This window comes from Cucurbita pepo, chromosome LG01 (genome assembly GCF_002806865.2).
Source record: "Cucurbita pepo subsp. pepo cultivar mu-cu-16 chromosome LG01, ASM280686v2, whole genome shotgun sequence".
NCBI lineage: Eukaryota > Viridiplantae > Streptophyta > Magnoliopsida > Cucurbitales > Cucurbitaceae > Cucurbita > Cucurbita pepo.
This window is the reverse complement of record NC_036638.1, coordinates 17,169,329-17,195,743: the sequence shown is the minus strand read 5'-3', so window position 1 is coordinate 17,195,743 and position 26,415 is coordinate 17,169,329. Positions and strand designations below refer to the sequence as shown.

The 26,415-nt window shown below is 35.4% G+C and overlaps 1 protein-coding gene and 1 long non-coding RNA gene across 4 annotated transcripts; one reads left to right on the top strand and one right to left on the bottom strand.

Annotated features, from left to right (window-relative positions):
• The first annotated feature begins 1,500 nt into the window (after positions 1 to 1,500).
• LOC111781857 lies at positions 1,501 to 20,950 on the top strand. Of its 3 annotated transcripts, none has more exons than XM_023662589.1 (19): positions 1,501 to 3,079; positions 8,224 to 8,309; positions 8,499 to 8,867; positions 8,953 to 9,045; positions 9,172 to 9,555; positions 12,794 to 12,854; positions 15,387 to 15,447; positions 15,570 to 15,652; positions 15,739 to 15,987; positions 16,649 to 16,896; positions 16,990 to 17,142; positions 17,221 to 17,442; positions 17,711 to 17,764; positions 17,903 to 17,968; positions 18,101 to 18,241; positions 18,320 to 18,373; positions 19,447 to 19,506; positions 19,898 to 20,308; positions 20,408 to 20,950. In XM_023662589.1, the coding sequence occupies exons 1-19, from the start codon at positions 1,858 to 1,860 to the stop codon at positions 20,573 to 20,575; spliced, it is 4,185 nt and encodes a 1,394-aa protein (XP_023518357.1). In that variant the 5' UTR covers positions 1,501 to 1,857; the 3' UTR covers positions 20,576 to 20,950. The 3 variants fall into 3 exon arrangements, 2 of the variants coding, with proteins under 2 accessions (XP_023518357.1, XP_023518349.1); XM_023662581.1 differs by having other exon boundaries at positions 15,570 to 15,676; XR_002813026.1 differs by lacking the exons at positions 19,447 to 19,506; positions 19,898 to 20,308; positions 20,408 to 20,950 and having other exon boundaries at positions 15,570 to 15,676; positions 17,903 to 17,949; positions 18,320 to 18,379.
• A 1,185-nt stretch (positions 20,951 to 22,135) lies between these two features.
• LOC111790606 lies at positions 22,136 to 25,434 on the bottom strand. The gene is made up of 2 exons (XR_002814507.1): positions 23,804 to 25,434; positions 22,136 to 23,566 (listed from the first exon to the last, which is right to left on the bottom strand). It is a non-coding gene; the product is annotated as an uncharacterized LOC111790606 (long non-coding RNA).
• Positions 25,435 to 26,415: the final 981 nt, after the last annotated feature.

Sequence of the window (26,415 nt, the reverse complement as noted above, 5' to 3'; positions counted from 1 at the left end):
ATTTTATGCCTACGTGTTTAAATTATGATAAATGACCATAAACATTTAAACAAAAAAACAAAAAAAAACAAAACAAAAATTGACATTTTTTGTTATTAAAATGTTAAATTGAATATTTAGATTTCAAAACTGATATTCATGTTAGCTTTTCGTATAATTTTCTAATAAGTTTACTATGCATGACAGGCATGTAACGGCCCAAATCCACGCTAGCATATATTGTACTCTTCGGGGCCCAGCCCGAACCTAAGACGCATTTTAAAGCCTTAAAGAGAAGCCCGAAATGAAAAGCCCGAAAAGGACAATATCTGCTAGCGGTGGATTTGGGGCGTTATATGGCCAAACAAGCTTAGTTTTCACATTAGTTGTATTCAGTAGGTGAAAGAGAATCTCATATAAAATAAAAGATCAGACGAAACACCTAAACCTAAAAAAAACATAAATCATGCTTGAGTTACTTCCGCTTGTGGCTTGTTTGGTTTTGAGATATTTGTCATATAGTTCTACCTTTTTGTTCGGTGGATTTACCGTCCCCTCCTCCACTTATGGAAGCCTGATTATGCATAAGTATTGAGATCGATTGTTAGGAACCACAATAGTATGATATTGTCCACTTTCAGTATTGAGCTCTCGTGGTTTTGCTTTGGGTTTCTCATTCCCTAAATTACTCCCTTCCAACGAAACAATCCTCAATTCAAACAAAGTATACCATAGAACCTCCCTAAAGTCCATGTAGCCCTCGAATAGTCTCCCCTTGAACTAGCCTCGACTCATTAGTTTGGAGCCCTCAAACAAAATAAACCCTTTTGTTCGAGACACGAGTCACTTTTGACTACATCTTCAAAACTAGTAATTTCTTTATTCGACACTTGAAGATTCTATTGACATGACTAAATTAAGGGCACGACTCTCCACAATAGTATGATATTGTATATTTTGAGCATAAAACACTTTTTGCTTTCGATTTTTCTAAAATACCTCATACCAATGGAGACGTGTTATTTACTTATAAACTCATGATCTTCCCTAAATTAACCAATGTGGGACTCAGTCCCGACAATCCTCAACATCGATAGTTGCTAAGGCCTACAACAAAGATGTAGTAGGATATGTGTTTTTAAGACGACCAAATTATGTTAAATGATTAANACTCCCGACAATCCTCAACATCGATAGTTGCTAAGGCCTACAACAAAGATGTAGTACGATATGTGTTTTTAAGACGACCAAATTATGTTAAATGATTAAAATATATGGTATATTTAATTTAATTTTTAAATACGAAAAGAAAGCATCTAGAAAAAAAAAAAGAAAAGGAAAAGGAAAAAGAAAATAGGCATTGATCCGAGAAGGCAATTTCATCTCTTGAACAAATAGATAGACGACACGTGTGCAGTGGAGGAGCTGTTACCGCGGAATTCCCACTTTCTTACTACGTCCTAATAGTCTCCCCTATAAATATATCTTCTAGAAACAAACCGCCTTCACTTGCCTGCAAATAACGCGAATCTCTCTCTCTCTCTCTCTCTTTCCAATCGAAAGCGAAATCCAGCTGCGAACAAAATTTTAATCACTCGCAACAGAACAAGAACCTTACTAATTCCGGATCCCAATTCTGGTTTCGGCTCATCCTTTCCTCATCTTTTCCCTTGCAAGCGACGAGTTGGACTAGGATTTTAGGATTAGGGTTAGGGTTAGGGTTTGTTTTTGTACCTTTTTATCTGCGTAGTTCGTGCATGCGAAGGTCGGGATCGGTTAAGCGTATGTATGGCAGTGTTTGTATTTGGATAGAGTGGAATTTGAAGCTTTGACTATGGAACGCGCCATAGGTGGGTTAATTTGTGGTTATTGTTGGTGATGACTAGAGACCGATGTCACCTGGGAAAGAAGATGATGGGTAGGGGTGCGGATGGAGGCTGTGGTGCTGAGGAGAAGTCTTGCCCAGTGGCAAGAGTGCCGAACAGAGTAACGTTGACCCATACTCAAACACATGAGGAGAAGTTGTCTACTGTGGACATTGATTATTACTCTCAGGCTCAAAAGGCGTTGTGCGAGCGTTCGCCATTTGATGTAGCGGAGGAGACTGCAGCTCCTTATGTGCCCACTCTGCCCAGTAGGTTGGGTAGCTTTTTGAGCAGACATACGGGTGGTAAGAAGCGGCAGAGGAAATCCGATTCTGGGGCAGACAAGAAGTCTTCGAGGCAAGGTGAAAGGTCTCGTGGCTCCAACATTTGGGTTGAGACAGAGGAATATTTTAGAGACTTGACGCTGTCTGATGTAGATACTTTGCGTGCAGCGTCTTCTTTTAGTGGTTTAGTGTTTAGGAAATGTTTTTCAATTCCGTCTTCTGGAAATGACTCAGAAGCAAATGTAGTTGGCAGTGATAATGTTAGTGATGAGATTACGGATGGGGCTATTGTTAAAGACGAGGTTGAGGATGACCGTTTGGGCTCGGATGTGAGCATGGTTGAAGCCAGTGGTTCTCCTCTTGGAGACAAGGGTTGTTCGAACTTGGATTCGTCTCCCGGCTTAGAATGGATATTGGGTTGTAGGAATAAGGTGTCCTTAACTTCGGAGCGGCCTTCGAAGAAACGGAAGCTTCTAGGTGGTGATGCAGGATTGGAAAAAGTTCTGATTGTTTCTCCTTGCGATGGAAATTCATCTTTATGCCACTTTTGCTCTAAGGGAGATACGTACAAAGGGGTAAATCCGTTAGTTACTTGCAGTTGTTGTTATGCGGTGGTTCACTATAAGTGCTATGGTATAAGAGAGAAAGTCAATGGATCCTGGTCGTGTTCTTGGTGTAAGAAGAAGGATAAAACCAATGATTCCACAAAGCCCTGTTTGCTCTGTCCCAAGCAGGGTGGTGCTCTGAAGCCTGTACATAAGAACGTCGACAGTGGATTTTCTGTTGAGTTTGCTCATTTATTTTGTAGTCAGTGGATGCCAGAGGTATTCATAGAGGACTTGACGCAGATGGAGCCTGTTATGAATTTGGGAGGTGTAAAAGAAACCCGGAAAAAGTTAGTATGTAACATATGCAAAGTCAAGTATGGAGCCTGTCTCCGGTGCAGCCATGGTATGTTTATTGCCCCATTATTCAATGCCATTCTCCTTTTCTGTTTGGATGATGTATGGGAAGCACATTCCTACTGGCTACTATGGTCTTCAGATTTTGGCTCAATTTTTTCCTTTTCGACTTCTGTATGCTGTTGTCCTTGGTGGGCTAGTTTTATGCGTTCTAGCAGAAAAGCATGTTTATGGCTTATCTGTTAATTTCATGTACAGAGTATTTAGAAGTTGGTCGAAATCTGAAATTAGTGAACAGTTCATTTCTACTAAGCTCGAGGTTTGATTTTATGTTCCTGGGCTGCTCTCTTTCCCCCCCTTCCTCCCTTCCTCTCTCTATCTCACATACAAAACTATGCTTTCTAACTTCTTTGGAAGGTTAGCCGTTGACTTATATACTACTACTACCATACCGAGACATAGGAAGGGGCATTTAGAGAGTGGAATATGTGCATATTTGTTTTTATTTCTTTTCTTGTTTATCTATACTCCAAAAGATGTGAGTTATATTAGGCTCCATGATATATTGCTGGTTATAAATAGTTATCATTTAATTTAGGTTATGAAACTTAAACAAATAGTTTTTTATCTCATGCTTGAGAGTCTCATTTAGAAATCATGCCGATTGGGGGCATTAACGGGACTTACTAGTTTCATCTTCCATGCTTTATCTACCATATAAACTGATAGATGTCGGTCAACTTTCGTACAGGATGTTGGTGGTTCCTGATTTGCCATTAAGAAACCAGCTCTAGGAATTTCTGGATATTTTTGTACTTTGTGCATTCCAACTTATAAATCTCCTATTTGAACCCTGAAGTACTGAGTAAATACACCTTTTTATGGATCGTAAACATTGTATTAATTTAAACAGTAAATGAGAGACATGATGAATAATTATCCTCCCAACAAAAACAAGAGAGATATGTGAAAACTCCCCTTGGCTTGAATCAAGAAGATAGGATTTTATGAAACCTATTTATGGATGCTGCTCAATTAGAGAAATTGGACCTTTATTATTTACTAGTTTTTTTTTAATGAATACCGAACTTTCATTGAGAAAACAGGAAAGAATACAAAGGACATACAAGAATTCGAGCCCCCCCCCCAAAAAAAAAAAAAAAAAAAAAAAAAAAAANACGGGCTCTTCTTCATCAATTCGTTACTCTAAAAAAGAAAATACAAAGATAGATCCTAAAATTAAAAAACAATAAAACTAATTAATTAGTGAAATTATGCCCAAAAAAAAAAAAAAAAGAAAAAGAAAAGATTAAACGGGTAACTTCAAATGGAGGCTTACAGAGACACATCGACTAGTTGGACCAATTTATATCCGATGCCTTCCATTTGTTTTTCTTTTATCAAGGAACGCTATGATTTCTCTCCAATCTCCAACAAGATAGTCATTAAGGGTGCGCTCAAGCCTAGTAGAAGGAAGAAATCCTTAAATCTTTTAGACACTCACTTCGAGAAATTGGAAGTTTGTTAAGTCTTCAGAGAATAGGGGCAAAGGGAATTGATCATATAAGTACTCTATGTCATCATACGCGTTTTTACAAACAACATAAATAACATGACAGACATTGGAAATCCTTTCTGGCTTTTGTTGATATTGAAGATATGAAGTTTTATATTGCTAAATAACCAAGCAGGTGCTAGTTCCATTGAAGGTTTCTTTGTAATCTTGATTGTAACGAAGCAGGCACTCTGTTGTAGTTCTAATGATGGCGACTTTGTTGCAAGGACATAAAGATTAGGACATTTTAACTTGGGCAGTTTGCCTTCTCACTTGACTCTTTCTGAAAGCTGCTTTGACTCTTAGGAAGAGTGGGCATTTTCTATTGTTAGCAATATTCAGCCCATTCTGTTCTTTATGCAAAGATTGCTAGTCAACTTATTCAAATAGGAACCGTTCCAGCTAAACTTGTTCTAAGAAGTTCTCATAATTTGTCTGTGTCCATCATATGAATTGTGGTCATGTTCAAAGTTTTCATAATTTGTTTTGTGTTATACAAATAGTTTCTAAAGGCAAAGCCAACATGAGCATAGCCCAATGGTTAATACATCTATTCCTCTCCCTTGAGATTGGAGGTTCAAATCCCTATCGTCATATATATATATTGTAAAAAAATTAGTTTGGACTGTTTTGATTCAATTTGTAAGAGTATTTTATAAATCCTAGGCTCCTTTAAGTACTCATGAATTTGTTGAAAGCTTTAAGTGTGTTGTATTTACCAGCTATGCTGAAGGTAAGATAGCTGGATGGATAGGTCTGAAGAAAAAAGTTATACGCTGGTCACTGCTACAGCTAATATTACAGCAGCCAACCTTCTATAGTGGGGAGAATTTGATTGTAAAATTTTCCAATGCACAAGCAAGTTGATGGAGAGATGATTGGCATCTGTTATAGGAGCAAATATGTGATCTATTTTTGAGTTAAGCTTACTCGAATGAAATCATGAATTATCTTTGAACTGGAAGGTTTCTTTCTTGGCAAGAGTTTCAATGAGCTTGTCTGGTGCTGTGTGACACTGATATTCTATGTTATAGACGTAGTGTTCAAATTGAGATGGAAGAAATATACTACATTTGAAGGTTTTGGAGAATCCATTCTTCTTCCTTTTATGTCCTATTCTCTCTGTATTTAATTTATATGAAACTGATGCATTATATTGAGAAAGAGCATGCAAAGGAAAGGGAGATGAGATATTCCTACAAGACCAAACAGTTGCAAAAAGGGTGGCCCAATTGGTCATAATCTGTACAAGGTCATAATTACAAAATTACAAAAAAATACTAGACAGAGAACATCAGATGAAAGCAAAGAGATGAACAGAGTTTCAAAAAACCTTTTGTTAGAATAAATTTCTTTGAAGACCCTCAGCCTCCAAACAATAGGTGTCACCTCAATTGACCACAAAACTCTAGCCATGACCTTTAAAGGGATTGCCCCTCTTAAGCTGAAGATACGCCTCACCAATTTTATTAGGAAACAGCAACGAATACCCAACAGATTGAATAATATGTCCCAGTTGGCTCTCTCAAAAGCACAGTGAAGGAAGAGGTGCTTTGAAAGAGGTGCTCGCGTTTCGTACCAACTAGGGGGAATGCAAAGATTTGAAAGAGGTGCTCGCTACATTTTTTTAGAACATATCATTTTGGCATTCAGAGGTGGAACTCATCATTATCATGGAATTTGATAGGCGGTTCTCTTTTCGCATCCATTGATACCCTTAAATTTGAGAGCGGATATTAGAAAATCCATCGTTTACTATGCACAGTGAAGTGGCGTGTGTGCCTCCCCTGATTCATGTGCTTTGCCTTTATTTTCTTCCTCATTTTATGTAGAATCCAAAGTGAACAAAGTAACAAGAGTTTGTGTCGATGGGAAATCTTCTTAGCAACCAATAAATTACTTAGAATTCTAAAGCCTTAGGGGCTTTTGACTTTGACATGTGGGAATGAGAATGTGATGTCTACTAATCGAATAACCATGTCTGGTATGTTGGAATGACATCTTATAATATTATTTGAATTCTTAACCTATATGTATTTATAAATCAATTAATTGTACACAGTTAAATTAAATTTTGTTAATAAGATTTTGTTTAATAAGTTTCTTCATACTAAATTTGAAATTAATTATTTCTAATTAAAAACAAATAATTAAAATAGATTTTATGTTAACTATTTTCCCGGTTTAATGTGTCAATGTCCAATTCTATTACAGGTTTAGGTGCCAATGTCCAATACTCATACAGGTTTAGGTTTCCCATTCCCCCACTTCGTTACGGCATGCTAAACAGCCCCTAATCGTTTTGTATATTCTGAACAACCATAAATAAGTTCCCGGCTGCTAGTGCACCGTGGCTTCTCTTACCATTCTTAAGGAAAACTGATTTGGTGCAATTTGGTGAAAGTTATCCTTGCCTTGCATGGTTAGAAAAATGATCAGGAGGAAATTTCAAGGACAAGACTGAGGATTCTGGTTTTGGCATTAAGGGGATAGTTTTTTGTGTTATTCTCAGGCGTTCTCTTGCAATTATAACATCCTTTTGGTTAATGTCGTTTGGAGCATCCTGAAGGGTAGGAGGATAATTCATCTTCCTTCCCCTCTTTGTAGTTTTTCTTGGGAGTATCCTTAAGTCCCAAACATTATCATGTTCGTGCTACATTTTCTAAAAACAATTGCTTATTCATTCCCAATCAAATGATTCAGCATGAAGTGAAACTGCAAGCCTTCAAGCCTATGACAAGCCCTTCTCTTTTTACTGGTAAGTTGTAATTCCTCCAAAAAATATCCTAGCAAAAGAATATTCCCATCATATTCCTCTCTGGGTTAGGTCCGACTTTTCTCCTACTTGGTCAGTATCTATATTCTGCTCTATTAGATTGGAGATTTAGGTTTGCGCTCGATGTTTGGCTTTTGAGATGCATCCCATTTACACTTTATATGTATGCCAACCCTCATGGTGTTTTTGTGATAGCTGAGTAGAAGAAGGGTACACGAATGAACAAAGACCACAACCGAATGTGAGAGATCACGAGGATAAGATAGCTAAAAGGCTTAAAAGAATTGAAAGCAACTACCTATTCCAACAAGATGCATCTTCCTTTTCGGTGGCTCAATCATAGAAACTCTATATTTAAGCGTGCTTTGCTTGGAGCAATTTTATGTTGGTTGACTTCTTAGGAATTTTCTTAGGATGCATACGAGTGAGGGCAAATCATGCTAAAAGGACTTGTGTTAGTCTATGAGGATAGTCTTCACTTTTAGAAGTGAGAAGTAGGTAACGTGGCCATCAGGTGCCGAATCTGGATTCCAAATCCTCATCCAAATTCTGGGCATGAGTCGTTACAACTAATTATGTGGGTATGATTTACTGGGCTATTCTCTGTCCTTGCATGGGGGTGAGAATAGGAGCTTTCTCTGTCTTGGATGTTTTAATTTGCATGATTTTGTTGGCTTGAGATGGTTCTTCTTTGTTCTGTTATGATAATTTATTTGATTTAATTTCTTCGTTTCATTGGGGATGGTTTTTAGTATTTATATTTGTTCTTCCCTCTACATTTTCTGATTTCTCTTTCCCTCCACCCCTTTGAATTTTCTCCTACCCTTTATTAATGGTTATCTTGCTGGGTGATTGATCTCAGGAACTTGCAGAACATCCTTTCATCCAATTTGTGCAAGGGAGGCTAGGAATAGAATGGAGGTCTGGGCAAAATATGGGTGTGATAATGTAAGTGTGAATTATTCTCATTCTAGAATTGAGTCTGATTACAATTTCAAATGTGACTTCAATCAAAACAAATTAATTGTGACTGTAAAATGTTGGGCAATCACCTTTATTTATTTATTTATCAAATTCCCCGATGTATTGTGTAAGAAGTGTACATTTCTCGAAGACCTAAAGTGTTACTTCTATTAGGTGGAGCTTCGTGCTTTCTGTTCAAAGCATTCAGAAAGTCAATATTGTAGGAGCAGTGGCCGATTTCAAGTCCCTTCTGAAGCTGTTAACAGTGGCTCACATGTGGTCAACCACCTTCCAATGACATTATCAGTTAACAGACCACAAAAATTAGTTGGGAGAAGGAACATTGATAACCTTTTACTCTGTAAGGATGCTTCTGATTCCAACCCTGGAAAATTGGACGATGGCAAATTAGAAGATAAAGGATCCGCTTATCCCAGTTTAAATGCTGATTCTGATTGTGTAGATACACATAAATGTACTGTCCAGGGGGTTGAGGATGTCAACCCACTTGACTCCCTTAAGTTTGCAACAATTATGAAAAAGGCAAGTTTGCAAATTTCTGTTTCCTCTTTTATGGACTTTCTTTCTAGGATTATCGTACTTAAATTGTATGTCTACCTTCTTGCAGTTGATCGACCAAGGAAAAGTGAATGTTAAAGATGTAGCATCAGAAATCAACATACACCCTGATTTATTATGTGCAAAACTTACTGTAATGCCTGTAATTGTTAACTTGTTTATTTCTTTTTTAAAATATTGTTTTGGACTCTTTCCCAATAAAAATCTTGTCAGCTCTTTCCCAATAAAAAAAAAATCTTGTCAGCTCATGACGTCCTTCATTTTGCAGGCTGAAAACCTTGTCCCTGACCTGAAAGTCAAAATTGTCCGATGGCTAAGAAATCATGCTTATATTGGCACCTTGCAGAAAAATTTGAGAGTCAAACTCAAATCGGCTGCTTTACCCAAAGCTGTTGTTGGAGCTGCTAATTGTTCCAACTCTTCATCAGTTCCTGATTCTGATGATTCAAATCTTGTTACTGATAAGATGGTTATACCTCAAAGAAAAGCTAAAAACACTATAAGCCTTTTGAAGAATGATGAAATCAAGTCTTCATCTGAAGAAATTGTTGGTGGCCATGGTCTAGCGGTGCAAAGTGGTATCTTGGACCAGAAAGCTTGTGAAGAACAAGCTGATTCAAATAAAGAATGCATCCAAGACACTGGAGAGAAGGTGAGCACATTAAATTTTTTTTGCCATTCTTTTTTTGGGGCCTTGATTATTTACCCCATGGAATTATGTGATGAGTAGTACAGTTATGGTTTGCTCCCAGTTGGCCATGCCAGGTTTCTTCGATTTACTGGCTGGCGAACTTATAAAGTATCAAGTTATTGAAAAAAGGAAAAAAGAACGTTGTTTGTTTCTTGTGATGTTTGCTCCCACTTGACTACGTTTGCAGTACATGACATTGACTATGTTTCTGGAGTGGCTTGATACTAAAGAGAACATGGTATAGAGGTTGTGGAAAGTATTCACCAAGTATTACATGCTCATTCGAACCTGTTGTTTGTCAAAAGATAGGAATTCTCTGGGTACAAAATTTGGAACTATATTTTTTACTTGACTAGTTTAAAATTGGCATTTCATTGTGATGGATGATGACGTACTTTACAATGTCACATCCTTCTATCTTACATGTTCTGTTTGTTCAACCGGTGTTTTTGACTAGTTTTGGATTGGTATGAATTGGGAAGGTTGGAAGTGATAACATGTTTTCGATTCTATTGTTTATCTGGCTACCTCATGGTATAAATTGTTAACTCTTTTTCATCATTATAGCTACTCTACACTTTTGTCCAATTGGAGAAGTCCTTTGTAATTCCTTTGGGTTGACGCTCCCTTTTTCTTTAACTTCTTTCTGTAATTCATCCATCAATGGAATTTGTTCTTATTGAAAAAAAAATCTGAAAACCTTCCTTTTCTCTTCCCACAGCTAATGTTTCTTGGTTTCTCTATCATTTCATTGGTTGTAACGTAGCCTGCTGTCACATGTCACTATTTTGCCCCTCAAACTAAGCAATTCACCCCTGAAGCCATATGGTCTTGAGGTGGAAGTGGGGAAACTATGCATCCACTGCGTACTCTCATGTTGCTTCCTTCATGGCCATAACTTCTCGGTCAGGTTAATACTCGAGAAGATTCTTGTCTTTTGAGTTGTAGCAAACCCCTAAAGCGGCGTTAGGTTCTGTTATCAAGTGTAAGGAGGAAGCCAAGATGAATGATAATGATAGGTGACGAGGATTAGGTAATCGCCCTTATGGATTATGTTAGTGATAGCCTAATCCACCGCCACTCCAGCTCTTTGATTACTGTCCATTTTTCCTTTTTTCTCTCTTCACTTCCTATGTAGAGATGTGAATTTGAATGTTGGGTAGATTTTTTATCGGAGGAATTTGAAGAAGGGCACGGAATTTGGCAACTTTAAATCACAAAGTAGGTTTTAGTGGAGTCCTCAAATGAGAATCAACCAAAATTGTAAGATGCCCATCCGCTCAAATTTTAACTAGCAGGACTGGAGTTTCAAATATACCCAATTTCTTTTATACCAAAAGCGTTTAGTAATGCATGTGTTCCTTGGCTTGCAGGGATGTCCCTTCAAGTCTTTTAGCATTATACCTCTCATTATGAGATGGTATCCCACCTTAGAGACAATGGGAGTGTGACTATCCCATCTCAGAGTCAATCAAAGAGTAGGATGCATAACGGGGAATTGAGTTCATCCATAAATAAATTAGAAGGTGGTTGTTATTGTTGAATTGTGGCTAGAATTGTACTAGAGTTCTGCCTAGGGAAGTTATTGAAATTCAGTGCTTTTTGAACATGATACAATGCCACTACAAATGTACACATGTTACACTCATGGCAAAAAGAAGCAGTCATGTATGGAACCCATTAGTTGAATTTTTCTTTATGCAGTATTTTTTTCAGTATCCGTATTGTAAGGAGTTCTTCACCTTCATTTCTATCTTTAGTTATTTCATTTGTTTTAGGAGGATGATCCTCCATGTTTGAGTCATGGTTCCATTGATGTAGCAATAGTTATCATACAACTTTTATAAATAGTCAAATAGTATCTAAAAATTTTCAATTTATTCTTGAGTACTTTATCTTAGAGATGTTAAGGTTCCCTCTATTTGAGCCTTACCATTATTCTAAATAGGTTGAAAGAAGAATTCTACTTGTTCCCTCACACAAACACCGTCTACCTCCACTTACAAGAGACCCATAACTCGATTGCAGAATTGGGCCCGTAACAGAACACCTAACTAGGTTCCTCACATCCATTCACTATCTCAGTTTACTATTGGTTTGGAGATGGTCATTGTGAGACGCCATATCCCCATTGCTGCAACATTTCTTCAGGAAAGATCCTGGCCACTCTAGCTGCAGGAAATGGGTGCCTTTAGGGTACTACCTGAGCTCATTTGAAGTGTCCATCCACTACCACTTACCTTAGATGTTGGAAGGCCTTTATAATTTATATGATTATATCCTTCCTTAAAACAATTATGAATTGTAGTAATGCTGTTGATGTAGGGGTTACATTCTGAATCTATGGCAACCTTTGCATTGCCGGACTTATTATTATTATTATTTTGGGTAAGTGACCATGCTTCATGGAAAAAGAGTAGACTCTAACCAGAAATGAGTCATGTGATAGCACTTGAAATTTTTTGACTACCTGCCTATTTGACTATTATGAAACTAGTAGTTAAGGATAACGTGTGGTGATGTGAGAACTGATCTTGTTAACATTTTGTAACATTTCTGTTCATGGTTTCTTGTTTTTTGTTTCTAGTTTTTGAGAAACACAGGCATTTGGCATCAGTTCCCATTTCCTTTCTCATTTTTAAGAAACATGTGAACACTTTTGGAAACAACAAAATCAAGTATTTTTTTTTTCCCGGTTCTCATTTCCTATTTTCTCAAAAACACAAATAAATACATAGTTGTATCATTTGGTTACCAAGCACTCTTATCTTCTTTATTGAAAAAAGAATGAACTAGAAACAAGTAGTAGTTACAAAATAATGTTTTGTTTTTCTTTACTACAAAACAAGAAACAGAAAATAAGAAAAATGAATGTTAGAAAATTGGCCCTAAGTTAGCAAATTTTCTGTTCCTTTTTCTCTTACTTTTATACAGTGCAAGGATATTGGTAAGTGCCTTGATTATAAGAAGGTTTTTTACCCCTGTTATATGCAGGCTGTGGTTTATCTTGTTCCTTTTCTGTTGACTGACGTTTCTCATCTTGCTGCACCTTATATTATGCAACAATTGGCCGAAGATGTTTATGAAGTTGCACATTTTGTCCCAAAAATTTCTCGAGTTACTTTAGTTCGCAATTCTTTTTTAGTTTATGATTTTTTTTCCCTTAACCACCTTAAGTGATTTTGTTTTATCCACGCAGCCTTTAAATGAGCATGACAGTTCTCAAGATTCCCCTTCAAGGAATTTTCCAAATTATGTAGGTATGTTATGAAGTTTATCGATTCTTCTCTGCATGTTTCCAGCTCAACCAATTTTTTTTTCCTCCCATATTTCTTTGATTCATTAAGACAAAATTTTAGTCTTCAGTAGACATTGACAAGTTTCTAGTTTTATGATTCTTCCATTCGACTTGGTGAGAAAAATTGTCTTCGACAACTAGTTGATCCCTGTCCCTTTCTTCCTTAGATTTTATAATTTGTTGCATTTGAATTTCTTGGCTTAGTCTTGAGTTCAAAATATACATACCAAACCTAATCTATGGAGTTCATTTCATATTGATGGCGATTGGAACTCCGATTACATTCAACATTTTGATCTAAACCCACATTTTTTAATTTTTGTTTTTATGAGCAACAGATGTTAGCTGTGTGGAATCGTAAAGGTTCCAGCTAAGTATAAGTGCACACTGTTAGAATGAAAGCTTTCCAACTATCAAAGCCCAATGGAAGGGTAAAAGAAAAGTTCAATTTTTAAGAGAAGACCTCGAAGTTTGTGATTGAAGTAATCAAGATAATAATCGAGATGGTTGTTGGTTTATGAAAAGAAAAAATAAACAAGGGTGATAAAAGAGAGGAAAGCAGGGATTAGACAGACCTTTGGGGTTGTAACTTACTGACTCAACTAGGAAGGGTTAATAGGGACTCATGCTCATATGCGCCTGCAACTCACCCTTTGGTTACAAAAGGGTTCAAGCTAAATGCTACCTGTTTGTGCTCACAACCTACCTTTTTAACCCTTTATATCATGAATTGAGTTCAACACCTATTCAACTGTTACTTAAATGCTTTTTAGAGCCTCTAACGATGCTAAGTGTTGAGCCATCTTTGAATCCTCAAAAACAATCTTAGCTCTTATTAAAGTAAAAGGAACTAAATTGCACGAAAATTAATTTCATATTAAAACTGAATGAATTACATAAGAGTGCAAAACAAGAAAAACAGTAAAGCCTAAAATAGAAATGAAAAGTGGATCTCTATGCTCGCTTCTCTATCTAATGGTAGAGATGAACTCGGTGTGGTGGCGTTGATTCGAAATCTTCAAGGTGAAAATATTGTTGTCCTTAGAGTTTGTGATCTAGGATTGTTGAAGATCTTAGATGCTTTCTTGAAGTGCAATATGGACCCTTGAAGCCTAGGGTTTTTGCCTAGATTAGTGTGTTGAGCTATCTTTGGTATTATATCTGATATTTAAGGAGATTGATTGGAGAATCTGTCAAATTTGTAAATCACGCATTATCTGTTGATTTGGTTCAGTTGCAGCCACATCTTGGTTGCAAGTGTGGTTGCAGTTTGAGCACCTTCTAGCTTTTGCTAATTTTGCTCTTTGGTTAATATGTGGGCGTAATTCTGATCACAACTGGGACAAAATACAACTTTTGCACTAAAACACAAAAACTTATCAAATTCTTAAAAAATTTAGTCTTTTTTTACATCTAATTACTTTCTTTTAAAAACTCATGATTACAAACATGTGCTTGACTTGTTTTTACTAAAATTTTCTCTATATAATATGATTTACAATGTTGAACACTTAATTTCTAAACCATAAGCTTAAATTAGGTCTTAGAGCTAAATAACCCTCACAAATGAGAGTTATCAGGAACTAAGCTTTTATCCCAATGAAAGGAAAGAATACAAAAAGGCATTTAGGCCGGTGAGTGAGATTTGTGCTCATTGCAGTCACCCCGCGGTTCTTCGCACCTGGATAGTACTAGGACCAGAGACAGCCCACCAATGAAGCCAGGCTCTTAAACAAAGATTTCAATTCACAACAATTAGCTCAGATGATTGCAAAATTTCTTGAAATTAAGCTAAGAACAGCAAAAAATTCTACTATTCCTTTCCCCTCAAATACCTCGAAAGAACATTTAAAAAGCCAGCCTTCCTTACAAACCGCCTCAGTCATGAAAAGGTGGATGAAGAAAAACCTCCTCCATAGAAAGACACAATCGTTGTTTCTTTCTATTCACACTGCAAATATCTGAAATAAAAACAATCCCAAATGGATATCTAAAACCATAAGCTAACAGTATGATATATTTTATAAAATGCATGGTGCAGATTATAGTTTCCGCTCTTTCTTGTTAGAAGTAATGGATTACTCTTGAGGATTTAGAGTGCAGGTCACATTTTTTCATCCTTTTTGTAAGAGGTTCCAATAATAGAAGTTTAAAACTGATTTTTGAGAAGTAATTGATTCTTTCTGTTTTTGGTTTCTTAAAAATCTTCCTGAGTTTTTATAGTTTTGTTCAATCACTCTATATAAGTATCATCCTTTGCTTCAATTGGAGGCAAGCTATGAGTCGTTATGTGAATCCTAGCTTCACTGGTTTGATGTTGTGCCATTTTGATGTTTTTGTGCTTTCTTTGACATGCCCCCCCCCACACACACACAATGCATCTTTGAATATTTAATATCTAATTATCTACTTGTGAACTTGTTGGATCCTTGGATTTTCTTTCCCCCCTAGAATACCGCTTAATCATTTTTCTGTTAAATGTTTTGCCTCGCAGAGGGTGATCATTTGGAGGCTCCCATTTCTGGTCATTATTCTTCAATAAGTGCAGTTCATGGGTATGTGGTTATTTCATATCTATTGTTATTTCAATTTAAAGGCTATTGACAAATAAGTTCTATTCAGATATTATCTGCTGATGTCACAAGTTTTCTAATCATTCTAGATGAACATTTTGCAGAAAGGCTAGCGAGTCCCCTGATTCCTATTGTCATCCATATGTCCAAGAGAAGATGGCACATATGTTGGATGGAAAGCTTCTTGGTAACTTCATAGTTGGATCTAGTGGTAAAGTTTTTCATGCTACTTAGTATGCATTGAATTTATTATGATATTATTTTATTTCACAGATGTGCTTGAAGGAGAGATGTCTCGTTGGCAAGCATCTTCCAATGTAAGCGTTTGCTGTGATCACCAACACCAGTATCTCGAGTGCAATGATGTGAGTTGCAAATCTGGTGGATTTAATCGGACGCAGCAAATGAATAAAAAAATAAGTGGAATCATAAAGTTATCTCCAGAAGATGAAATTGAAGGAGAAATTATATTTTATCAGCATAGATTACTTGCAAATGCAGTTTCAAGAAAGCGGTTCACTGGTAATTTAATTGTTCTTTCGATCTTCAATGTATTTGTTGATCTTTTTAGTAATTGTTCTTCTTCCCCCTCCCCCATGAAAATTGGAAAGCATTTATTTATCATAAATGACTGTTGAAAGGAAAAAGCAATTTAAATCAGATAGTTACCCTTGAACTTTTAGGCTTTGCCTTTTGATTGCTCAACTTCCAAATGGTCTTATTTAGTCCTCCAGTTATTTTGGCTCTTATCATTATTCTACCAGCTACCCACTCTGCCCGATTTTCACATGAACCAACCTATATGACCTCGGTACATGCCCATGTAGCATGTTAATACCTGTATTTGAAGTTGCATCATTCATTAATGAAACAATTGACAAAAAAATAATGGTAAACATCTAATAGGTTCTTTTTTATAAGACATTTAGGGACTAAGCAAGGAATAAAAGGTTATTTTTTATTATCAATATTATTTACCTTTTTTTACTTAAATTAGACATTTTATTAGTTTAGGATTGAATTGAAGTAAACTTTAGTTTAGAGACTAAAAAGGATTGAAGCAAAAAGAGAAAAAAAAAAAGTCTGATGCTTGTTTACTCACCACAAAGGGCAAGAAAGCATCCTATGCTAACTAATTTTGTGTACTACTTTGCAATAGCTTTTGTTTGAATGGTTTTTGCAGATCATTTAATTTGTAATGTTGTTAAGAGTCTTCCTAAGGAGATTGATGAAGCAAGAAGTACGAGATGGGATGCCGTTCTTATTAATCAGTATTTTAGTGAGCTCAGAGAAGCCAAGAAACAGGGTAAGAAAGAGAGAAGACACAAGGAAGCACAGGCTGTACTAGCTGCTGCAACTGCTGCTGCGGCCGCCTCTTCTAGGATGTCATCTTTCAGAAAAGATGTATATGAAGAATCTACTCATAGAGAGGTTTTTTTCATGATTTTATCTGAGGTTCTTTACTGCACCTTTATGTTCTGTTGAGAAGTGACTAGTGATGAAATGTTTGACAATGCTTTCCAGTTGATGCCTCGTGCAAAAGAAACTCTTACAAAAGTTGCTCTCCCAAAGGCTTCATTAGAGTCTGATTTCTGTAAAGAACATGTGAGATCCTGTGACATCTGCAGGCGGCAAGAGACAATATTAAAGCCAATTTTAGTCTGCTCCAGCTGCAAGGTTTGCACACTCCATCTGCATGTTTCTGTGAAACAGGAAAAAGAAAAATATTTGATTGACAGATGGTGTATTAAGCAGGTTGCTGTACATCTGGATTGCTATCGTACTGTTAAAGCGTCCTCAGGTCCATGGTGCTGCGAATTATGTGAAGAATTGTCACTATCAAGAGGGTCTGGAGTGCCAGCTGTCAATCTTGTGGAGAAGTCATATTTTGTTGCAGAATGTGGTCTATGTGGTGGCACCACAGGTGCATTCAGGAAATCATCAGATGGCCAGTGGGTCCATGCTTTCTGTGCAGAGGTAAAATGATTTTTCAAAATACAAGGAACCTTTTTTTATATTGGGGAGTATAGTAAAATGCATAAATTATCTATAGTAATTGTCCCTCTCATTTTAACTTGCTTTCTCCTCCGGTCATTTAGAAAAAGATGTCAAAGATAGTGACTGTGCGCTTAAAATTTAATAATTATCCTTATTGTCAATCAATAGAGGATAAGGCTACAGGAAAACTTATTTGTATACATCCTCTTTAAATGTGCATTAACTTGAGTCTACTGTCAACTTGTAGTGGGTCTTTGAATCAACTTTCAAAAGAGGACAAGCAAATCCTGTGGGAGGAATGGTATGTAAAATTGCCAAGTGTTATCATTTTACTATTAAATGTGAATATATTTTCATAAGTTCATATTTTTTTGGGTGAGCATTGGTATTTTTGGTTGATTCTAAATCTTCAATTCTACTTCTTTTAATGGGATTCCAGGAGACAGTTTCAAAGGGGATGGACTCTTGCTATATTTGTCACCGCAAGTATGGTGTCTGTTTGAAGGTCTCACTAACTTGCATTTGATCAATATGCCCAATTTAAAGCTATAGTAGTATCGGAATTACTGTTTTCCCGTTACTCTTTGCTTTATTGAAAAATGTGATGGTTAAAGTACCTTCATTTCATTGTCTTCAGTGCAATTATGGTCATTGTCAGTCCGCTTTTCATCCCTCATGCGCTAGAAATGCTGGATGTTACATGACTGTAAAGACTTCTGGTGGTAAATTGCAGCACAGGGCATATTGTGAAAAACATAGCACAGAGCAGACAGCAAAGGTTTACAATCTGTCTTGTAATGATTCCTATTCTTGCTGCTTATGATTGTGACATCTGATACTGAACGAACACTGACAGGCTGAGAACAAAACACATGGAATCGAGGAATTGAATAGAGTCAAGCAAATTAGGGTAACTCTATTTGCATTCTAAAAATTTCTTATGAAATTACTTTGCTATTATATTTATGACATGATGCTTATGTCATAAGATTACATTTATGTGGACTTTTGATAGATTATGCTGGATTAGATGAACTTTTTTAGTTTAAAACTTACCCTTGTTGCATTGATGATTTCATTTTTAATTACAATTATGAATTGTTTTTTGTGCAGTCATTTTCTCTTCTCCATGGGTTTTGTAGCATCTAGTTTGATTATTTATACTTCTTAACGCTTGTGAGCCGACTTTCATGTAGTGTGGGTTTTCAAGACCCTGGAACTGAAGGACTTGTCTATAAAGTGTGTACTTTCTGCTGATGTGATGTTATCTTTGTCAAAACTGATTTTGGTATTTGTTGGCGACTGCTGGATTGGAAATAACAGTAGATCCTCTCTACGCTACATTTCTTTGGTGGTGCAATGCACAGCCAATATCAAATATTGGTGGTTGAGGAGTACTCCTAGAGTCATAGAATATTATTTTGTTTTTGTTATTGATATTAATATGCATTGTTTAAATTGCACATTCTATACTCCATTGGTTGACCTAGTTTCAATATTATGTATATTTTCTTCTGATGTGATGTCATCTTGTCAATTTATTTTCCGTACGTTTTGGCGATAGCTGGACTAGGAAGGTAGGCCTTCACCATACTACATTTCTTTGGTGGTAAATGCACGGCCAAAATCATGTTGGTGGTTTAGGAGTGCTCCTAGAGGCCTAAAATATTAATGTTATTGTCATCGATATCAGTAAGCATGCTTAAATTGCACATTATAATCAATAATAAAGAGCTGAGGGGATTGTTGAGGTGGGTACAAATTGACCCATAGGTCTCAGATATTAAAAAAAGATAATATTGCACATTCTACCCACTTACATCCTGTCTCGTGTATGACCTTCCATGCATGTCTGTGTTTGAACTTAACACTTACCTTTTAACTGGCTTGACTTTAGCTATACGTGCTTATATCTGAAATCAGGCTTTAATATTTTGAATGATAGATGTAGAATGTTGTTGAATTTTCCATCTCCTTTTGCAGGTTGAACTTGAGAGATTACGTCTACTCTGCGAGAGAATCATCAAGCGTGAGAAGATCAAGGTATGCCATTTTTAACTAAAAAATTCTAGTTCCGTCTGATGTTTATTTCTTTTCAATAGGTATTTTCCTTTTCATTTTTTTCTTTTTAAGTTTTTTTTATTGGTAGTTAATTCCCCTAATACTAAGCACAGATATAACTATACGAGTGCTTAGCCACACGAGAACGACCTTAGTATTGGTTCATGAATTTGTGAACTTATTTTGAATACACAAGAACGAGCTTATTGGTTGAGTGCTTGGGGCTTTGGGCTGTAATGTAATGTACTGTATCCTGGGCGGATTTGTGGGACGGGGTTATACTAATTAAAAGAACAAAAAGGAAATTGTGGACTTGAGTGTTTCGAACGGTTTTTCTACAAAATGAGTCGGAGCCTATTTTGTATGTCTGCAGAGGGACCTAGTTCTTTGTTCGCATGATGTTCTTGCTTTTAAAAGAGACCATGTAGCACGATCCGTACTAGTTCAGACTCCTTTCTTCCTACCAGAAGTTAGCTCTGAATCAGCTACCACATCATTAAAGGGGCACGTTGAGGATTTGAAATCGTGCAGTGAAGCTGTGCAGAGATCAGATGATTTAACCGTGGACAGCACAGTTTTCAGCAAGCACTGGAACAAAGTACCAATGTCTTTGGACACTGAGCAAAAGACTGACGACGACAGTTCTACATCTCAGAACCCATTCCCCCAAAAATTTGCAGACAGGGGTCAGTTTGCCGGGAAGCAAATACCGCAGAGATCTTTGACTACCACATCATCACGTAATCTTGTAGATGTTGGAGGATTGAAGTTTAAGTCAAGAAAGGTAAAGTATTACATTTCCCTTCTTCCTTGTTATTGCCTACTGAGGTTGTAAATTCAATTATGTGCTTTATCCTAACTTGGGGTTTATTATGTATCGTAGCATGCTGAGACGTTTCAGAAAGAACTGGTAATGACATCCGACCAAGCATCAATGAAGAACTCTCTTTTACCTAAGCAGTACCTGTATGTTCCTGCTGATGTCCTTGCCAAGGAGAAGCAGGTCAACCAGGAAACAGGTTCTGCCGAGACACCGAAATGTGAGAGGTAGATGGAGAAGGTATTTCTCGTGTGTTTCACATTTCCTCATCGGAGGCCAAACATTGATATGCCTCTGACCCATAACTTGCTTGGAAACCGAGTTCGAGAGCAAGTAATATGGCCGATGGAGAAGAGCAGCAGCCAGGGGGAATGCTGGGATGGACTCCAGCAGGGTGCCAGATTCCGAGTTGGGCAATGGAAGTTTTGGCATGGCAGATGTGCGTTCGAGGTCGAGAGTAATTGTACTGGTGGGTGAAATCATATGGTTAAATGTTGAAATGGGGGCAGATTCGAGTTTCCCTTGTCTTTGTGATGTCTTCCTGATCGAATTTTGAGAAGTATTAGCCGTTGTGAACGCGAAAGAGTTGGGGAGGGAAAACAAAAAGAAGCTGCTGTGAAGCTACCTTTGTAAAGTTGGTGTATAATTGATAGCTCNAGTTGGGGAGGGAAAACAAAAAGAAGCTGGTGTGAAGCTACCTTTGTAAAGTTGGTGTATAATTGATAGCTCATTCAGTCCATCCTCTACAAACCAACTCACCGCTCAATTCTAAATGGTTCAATGATATTAATCGTCGCTCTACTTTTAATCCATTTAGATATCTATTCAAGACCTTGTATTCTTGGGAATGCCAATTACCTTTGTCAGTGTCATGAAACATTACTTAACGTGCAAGTAAAAATTTCAAAATCTAAATGNCCAATTCAATTGGACTTATCCATTCTATTGAAACTAATTTTCCACCAAATTCAATTGTGTCCACAATTTTCTGCCAAATTCAATTTTATGTCCACTNTTCAGATAAATATTACTCTCAAAATATTAATTTTTATGTTTTAAAGTCAATATTTATGTGATAAAGTGAGTTACATTATTATTTTNCAAGAATCCTCTTGCTTCCAGTTTCAAATAATTTGGAAGTGTGGAGAAGTTTCAAATGATCATTTAAGAAAGAACAATATGCTTTAGAATTACTCAAATATATGTATAATTTATTTACATTGAACATATCATACAAAGTACATGAGTAGTTGGTTGTTAGTTTATTCATGTTATAAATAATGAAATAATGTGTTTAAAAATAGTATGAAATATAAATAATTCTTTTTATCTTTAAAAGAGAGCAAGGCATACAAATATGCTTTAGAATTACTCAAATAATATGTATAATACACAAATATATGTATAATACAAAGTGCATGAATAGGTTGTTGGTTTATTCATATTTTAAATAATGTGTTTAAAAATAGTATAATATATAGATATATTCTTTTATCTTTAAAAGAGAGTAAGACATACGACTAAAGTAAGGCTAATTACCACTCTCACATACATGAACACAAACCACAACCCAACCCCTATAATTCGAGTTGGGTCAATTCGAGTTGTCAGGTNTATAAAAATAACTTAAGAATGACATTTGTGAGGTGTAGGGCCCAAATTATCAAAAAAAAAAAAAAAAAAAAAAAAAANATAACAATTTTAATGTTATTAGCAAACCAATTCATCATAGTTCTTAAATGATCAACTGATTGATGTGGTTTAATAGAGAAAATTCGACAATGTTTCTGATCAACAATTTCAATGTTTCAACAAAAAAGTAAAACATTGGCAGATTAAGAACATGAATAACATCAATATGCTTTTTAATATATGCTGCTAAATTATGGGTCCATGAAACAACCTGAACCCAACTAATGAAACATATGCCGTCCTGGTATCCTACAAGTACACTAATATTACACTAATATTACAAGTATACTAATATTCCACGGTAAATTTCTCATCAAATTGTTTAGTGTTTCCAAATACTGTTGCTTTTCGATGAAAAAAGTTAACACACAGTGCAGACCAAATTGATGTATAGACCAGAACTGTTGTTTGGTATTAGAACATTAGGTTGTTGTTAGGTCCTGTAGACCCTCTCCTTTAGTTAGAGAGTGTCAGTTGGGTCTTATGCAGTTTGGCTCGTAGCCACATTTCCTCCTCGACCAAGTAATCGAGTGAGTGAGGTACCTAGCAAAACTACCGATATGACTAAAATTTCCTTCCAAGCTAGAACATAAAACTACCGATATGAACTGCAACTCGCATCCGTCCCTACAAGGTACCTAGTCAACCCAAGAAGACTATGGAACTCATGACTAGGTGCTAGCACCAAAATACGTGAAACAGTAACTCATAGTCTATGGAAACCATAATTAGCACTCTATGTACATGGCAATTAGTTCAACTCATGACTGGGCAATAACGGGCTATCCAAACCTTAAATCAATGCATAACAATGAATAAAGACATACAACATGCTCATCATGCTTATTAAGTGATAATAATCCAACCTCATGTAAGTCCAATTATCTACCCGAGTTCACAAGATCATGCATGCAGAAGCTATATGACGGTAAATATAATTAAGTGGTAAACTATTCACATCATCTAAGCACAATTCTCATGAAACTAAGTCAAACTAGGCTCATAAACATAATACTCAATCATTGCCTTCAAACCTAATCGACTCCTACAAGTAATTTCGTAGAAACTTGCTCCATATGGTTACTTGATTGTAGACTTTTGGAGCTTGTTTCGGGTCTTCGAGGATATTCCAAACTTCTCCAAAATTTCTCAATATGCCCAAAATAAAGTCAAACAATAAAACCGATGAAAATGGCTAATTTTAAATTCGTTACAGAAAAGGTTGAAAAACTAACCATTAACTGTATGTTCATCTTCTCCAACTTGTGTACGTGGCCTTTATTGAAATTGCTTCAATATAGATTTGAAGATCATCTCTAGCTAATATTCAAATTACCTTCTTAAAATCTCTAATTATCCAATTTTTTGAAATCTCTAGATATTTTTTAGATCGCTTCTCGCTCAACTTCAAAACTCTAAAACACTTTTTATTTTTAAGACAAACCTAAAGAAAGGTTAGAAACCCAAATAGTATGATAGACGAGAGATTTGACCAAAAAAAAAAATTAAGTAAGATCGTCTCCCGCTAATCTTCCAGCTCTAGAAAGTTGAAAATCACCCCTTGCTAATCTTCAAACTCTACTATTTGAGATCACAATTTAGTAATTGGTTAGAAGTCCTAAACAAGAGATTTAACGAAAAAGTATATGTAAAATATTAAACAAGAGATTTTGGCACAAATCTTAAACGAACTTTCTAAGAAGTAGAATAGAAATTTTTAACGAACAAAAAAAATTGCACAAAGAGATTTAACTAAAATGTACAAACTTCATGGAAGATTTGAAAGATCATACCCGGTTAATCTTTAAAACCTAGAGTAATTATCAATTTTGAGAATCCAAATAGAATAGTAGAAATCATTGACACGAGGCAAAATAATATCTTAGCAAATAATACGAACATACTAGGAAGTTGAAGATCATCACCCACTAATCTTAAAACTCTAGAACGCTCATACTATTTCATATCACACTTGTGTTTAAGTAGATAAGAAATCTTAAACGAATAAAAAATTGAACCTAGAGATTTGACAAAAACGTATAAGAGAACATTCAAAACTTAGAGTCAATTTTGCGAACTTAAATAGTATGGTAGAAATCTTTAATATAAGATAAATTTATATCCTACTACCAAATGATATAAACAAATCTTAAACATCTATTTGAGATAACACTTATGTGTTTGGTTAAAAATCTTAAACAAAAGATTTGATGGTAAAGTATATTAAAAATCTTAAACAAGAGAGAATTGACAAAAAAAAAAAAAAAATAAATAAATAAATAAATAAATTGTTAAGAGAACCTTCAAAACCTAGAGCACTCATCAATTTTGAAAATCCAAATAGAATAATAGAAATCTTTAACACATGTCTTACCAAATGATATGAACATACTAAGAAGTTGAGGATCATCTCCCGCTAATCTTCAAACTCTAGAACGCTCATACTATTTGATATCACGCTTAAATGTTTGGTTAAAAATCTTAAACAAGAGATTTGACGACGAAAAAGTATACTAGAAATCTTAAACAAGAAATTTGACCCAAAAAAAAAAAAAATGTTAAAAGAACATTCGAAACCTAGAGCACTCATCAATTTTGAAAACCCAACTAATCTTTCACGTAAAATCATATTTTACCAAATGATATGAACATACTAGAAAGTTGAAGATCATCTCCCGCTAATCTTCAAACTCTAGAACGCTCATATTATTTGATATCACACTCGGAGTGTTAGGTTAAAAAACTTAAACAAGATATTGGATGAAAAAGTACATTAGAAATCATAAACAAGAGATTTTGATTAAAAAAAAAAAAAAGAAGTTAAGAGAACATTCATTCAAAACCTAGAGCACTCATCGATTTTGAAAAATCGAAATAGAATAGTAGAAATCTTGTAAGGCAAAATCATATCTTACCAAATGATATGAACATACTAAGAAGTTGAAGATCATCTCCCGCTAATCTTCAAATTCTAGAACGCTTATACTATTTGATATCACGCTTAAATGTTTGGTTAAAAATCTTAAACAAGAGATTTGACGACAAAAAAAGTATATTAGAAATATTAAACAAGAAATTTGACCAAAGAGAACATTCAAAACCTAGGACACTCATCAATTTTGAAAACTCAAATAATCTTTCACGTAAAATCATATTTTACCAAGTGATATGAACATACTAGGAAGTTGAAGATCATCTTCCACTAATCTTCAAACTCTAGAACGCTCATACTATTTGATATAACACTAAGTGTTTGGTTAAAAATCTTAAACAAGAGATTTGACATAAAAAAGAACAAAGTAGTTTTAGAAATCTTAAACAAGAGATTTGACAAAAAAAAAAAGAACGAAGTATTTTAGAAATCTTAAAACATAAGATTTGACAGACAGACAGACAAAAAAAAANTCATATATTACCAAATGATATGAACATAATAGGAAGTTGAAGATCATCTCCCGCTAATCTTCAAACTCTAGAACGCTCATACTATTTGATATCACACTTAAGTGTTTGGTTAAAAATCTTAAACAAGAGAGTGGACAAAAAAAAAAAANAAAATCTAGAACAGAAATCTGTAACGCAAGGCAAAATCATATATTACCAAATGATATGAACATACTAGGAAGTTGAGATCATCTCCCGCTAATCTTCAAACTCCAGAATGCTCATACTATTTGATACTATTTGATATTACACTTAAGTGTTTGGTTAAAAATCTTAAACAAGGGAACATTCAAAACCCAGAACACTCATCGATTTTGAAAACTCAAGTAGAATAGTAGAAATCTTTAACCTAAGGCAAAATCATATCTTACCAAATGATATTAACATACTAGGAAGTTGAAGATCATTTCCCGCTAATCTTCAAACTCTAGAATGCTCATACTATTTGATATCACACTTAAGTGTTTGGTAAATAATAAAAGCATGTTAGAAATCTTAAACAAGAGATTTGAAAAAAAAAAAAAAAAAAATTGGGGGTGATTCAAATAGCACTAGAGTCTCAAATTTACCCATTCTTATTTCTCATACTTTTTAGGAACAATAATCCCAACCACTAAACCTACGTAAATAGAGTCAGAATCAAAACTAGTTACCAAAATGAGAAACACTGCAGACCAAGCCGTTAAAATGTATTTTAAAATATTAAAGATATTTCGCCTGTTTGGGGCAATGCTAAAGAAAGAACAAGAGAAAAGTTGGCCACTCCAAGCCAAAAAAGTTTTGAAACAGAAATATATATAGTGAATGTGATTTGAANAGATTAAAAAAAAAAAAAAAAAAAAATTGGTGGTGATTCAAATAGCACTAGAGTCTCAAATTTACCCATTCTTATTTCTCATACTTTTTAGGAACAATAATCCCAACCACTAAACCTA

Bases quoted from the DNA above. Each gene is read 5' to 3' on its own strand.
- LOC111781857 (XM_023662581.1), top strand. From the start codon at position 1,858: ATGACTAGAGACCGATGTCACCTGGGAAAGAAGATGATGGGTAGGGGT. The intron at 9,556-12,793 runs GTGAGCACATTA...TTATCCACGCAG, and splicing joins TCCAAGACACTGGAGAGAAG to CCTTTAAATGAGCATGACAG. The intron at 17,969-18,100 runs GTCTCACTAACT...CATTGTCTTCAG, and splicing joins AGTATGGTGTCTGTTTGAAG to TGCAATTATGGTCATTGTCA.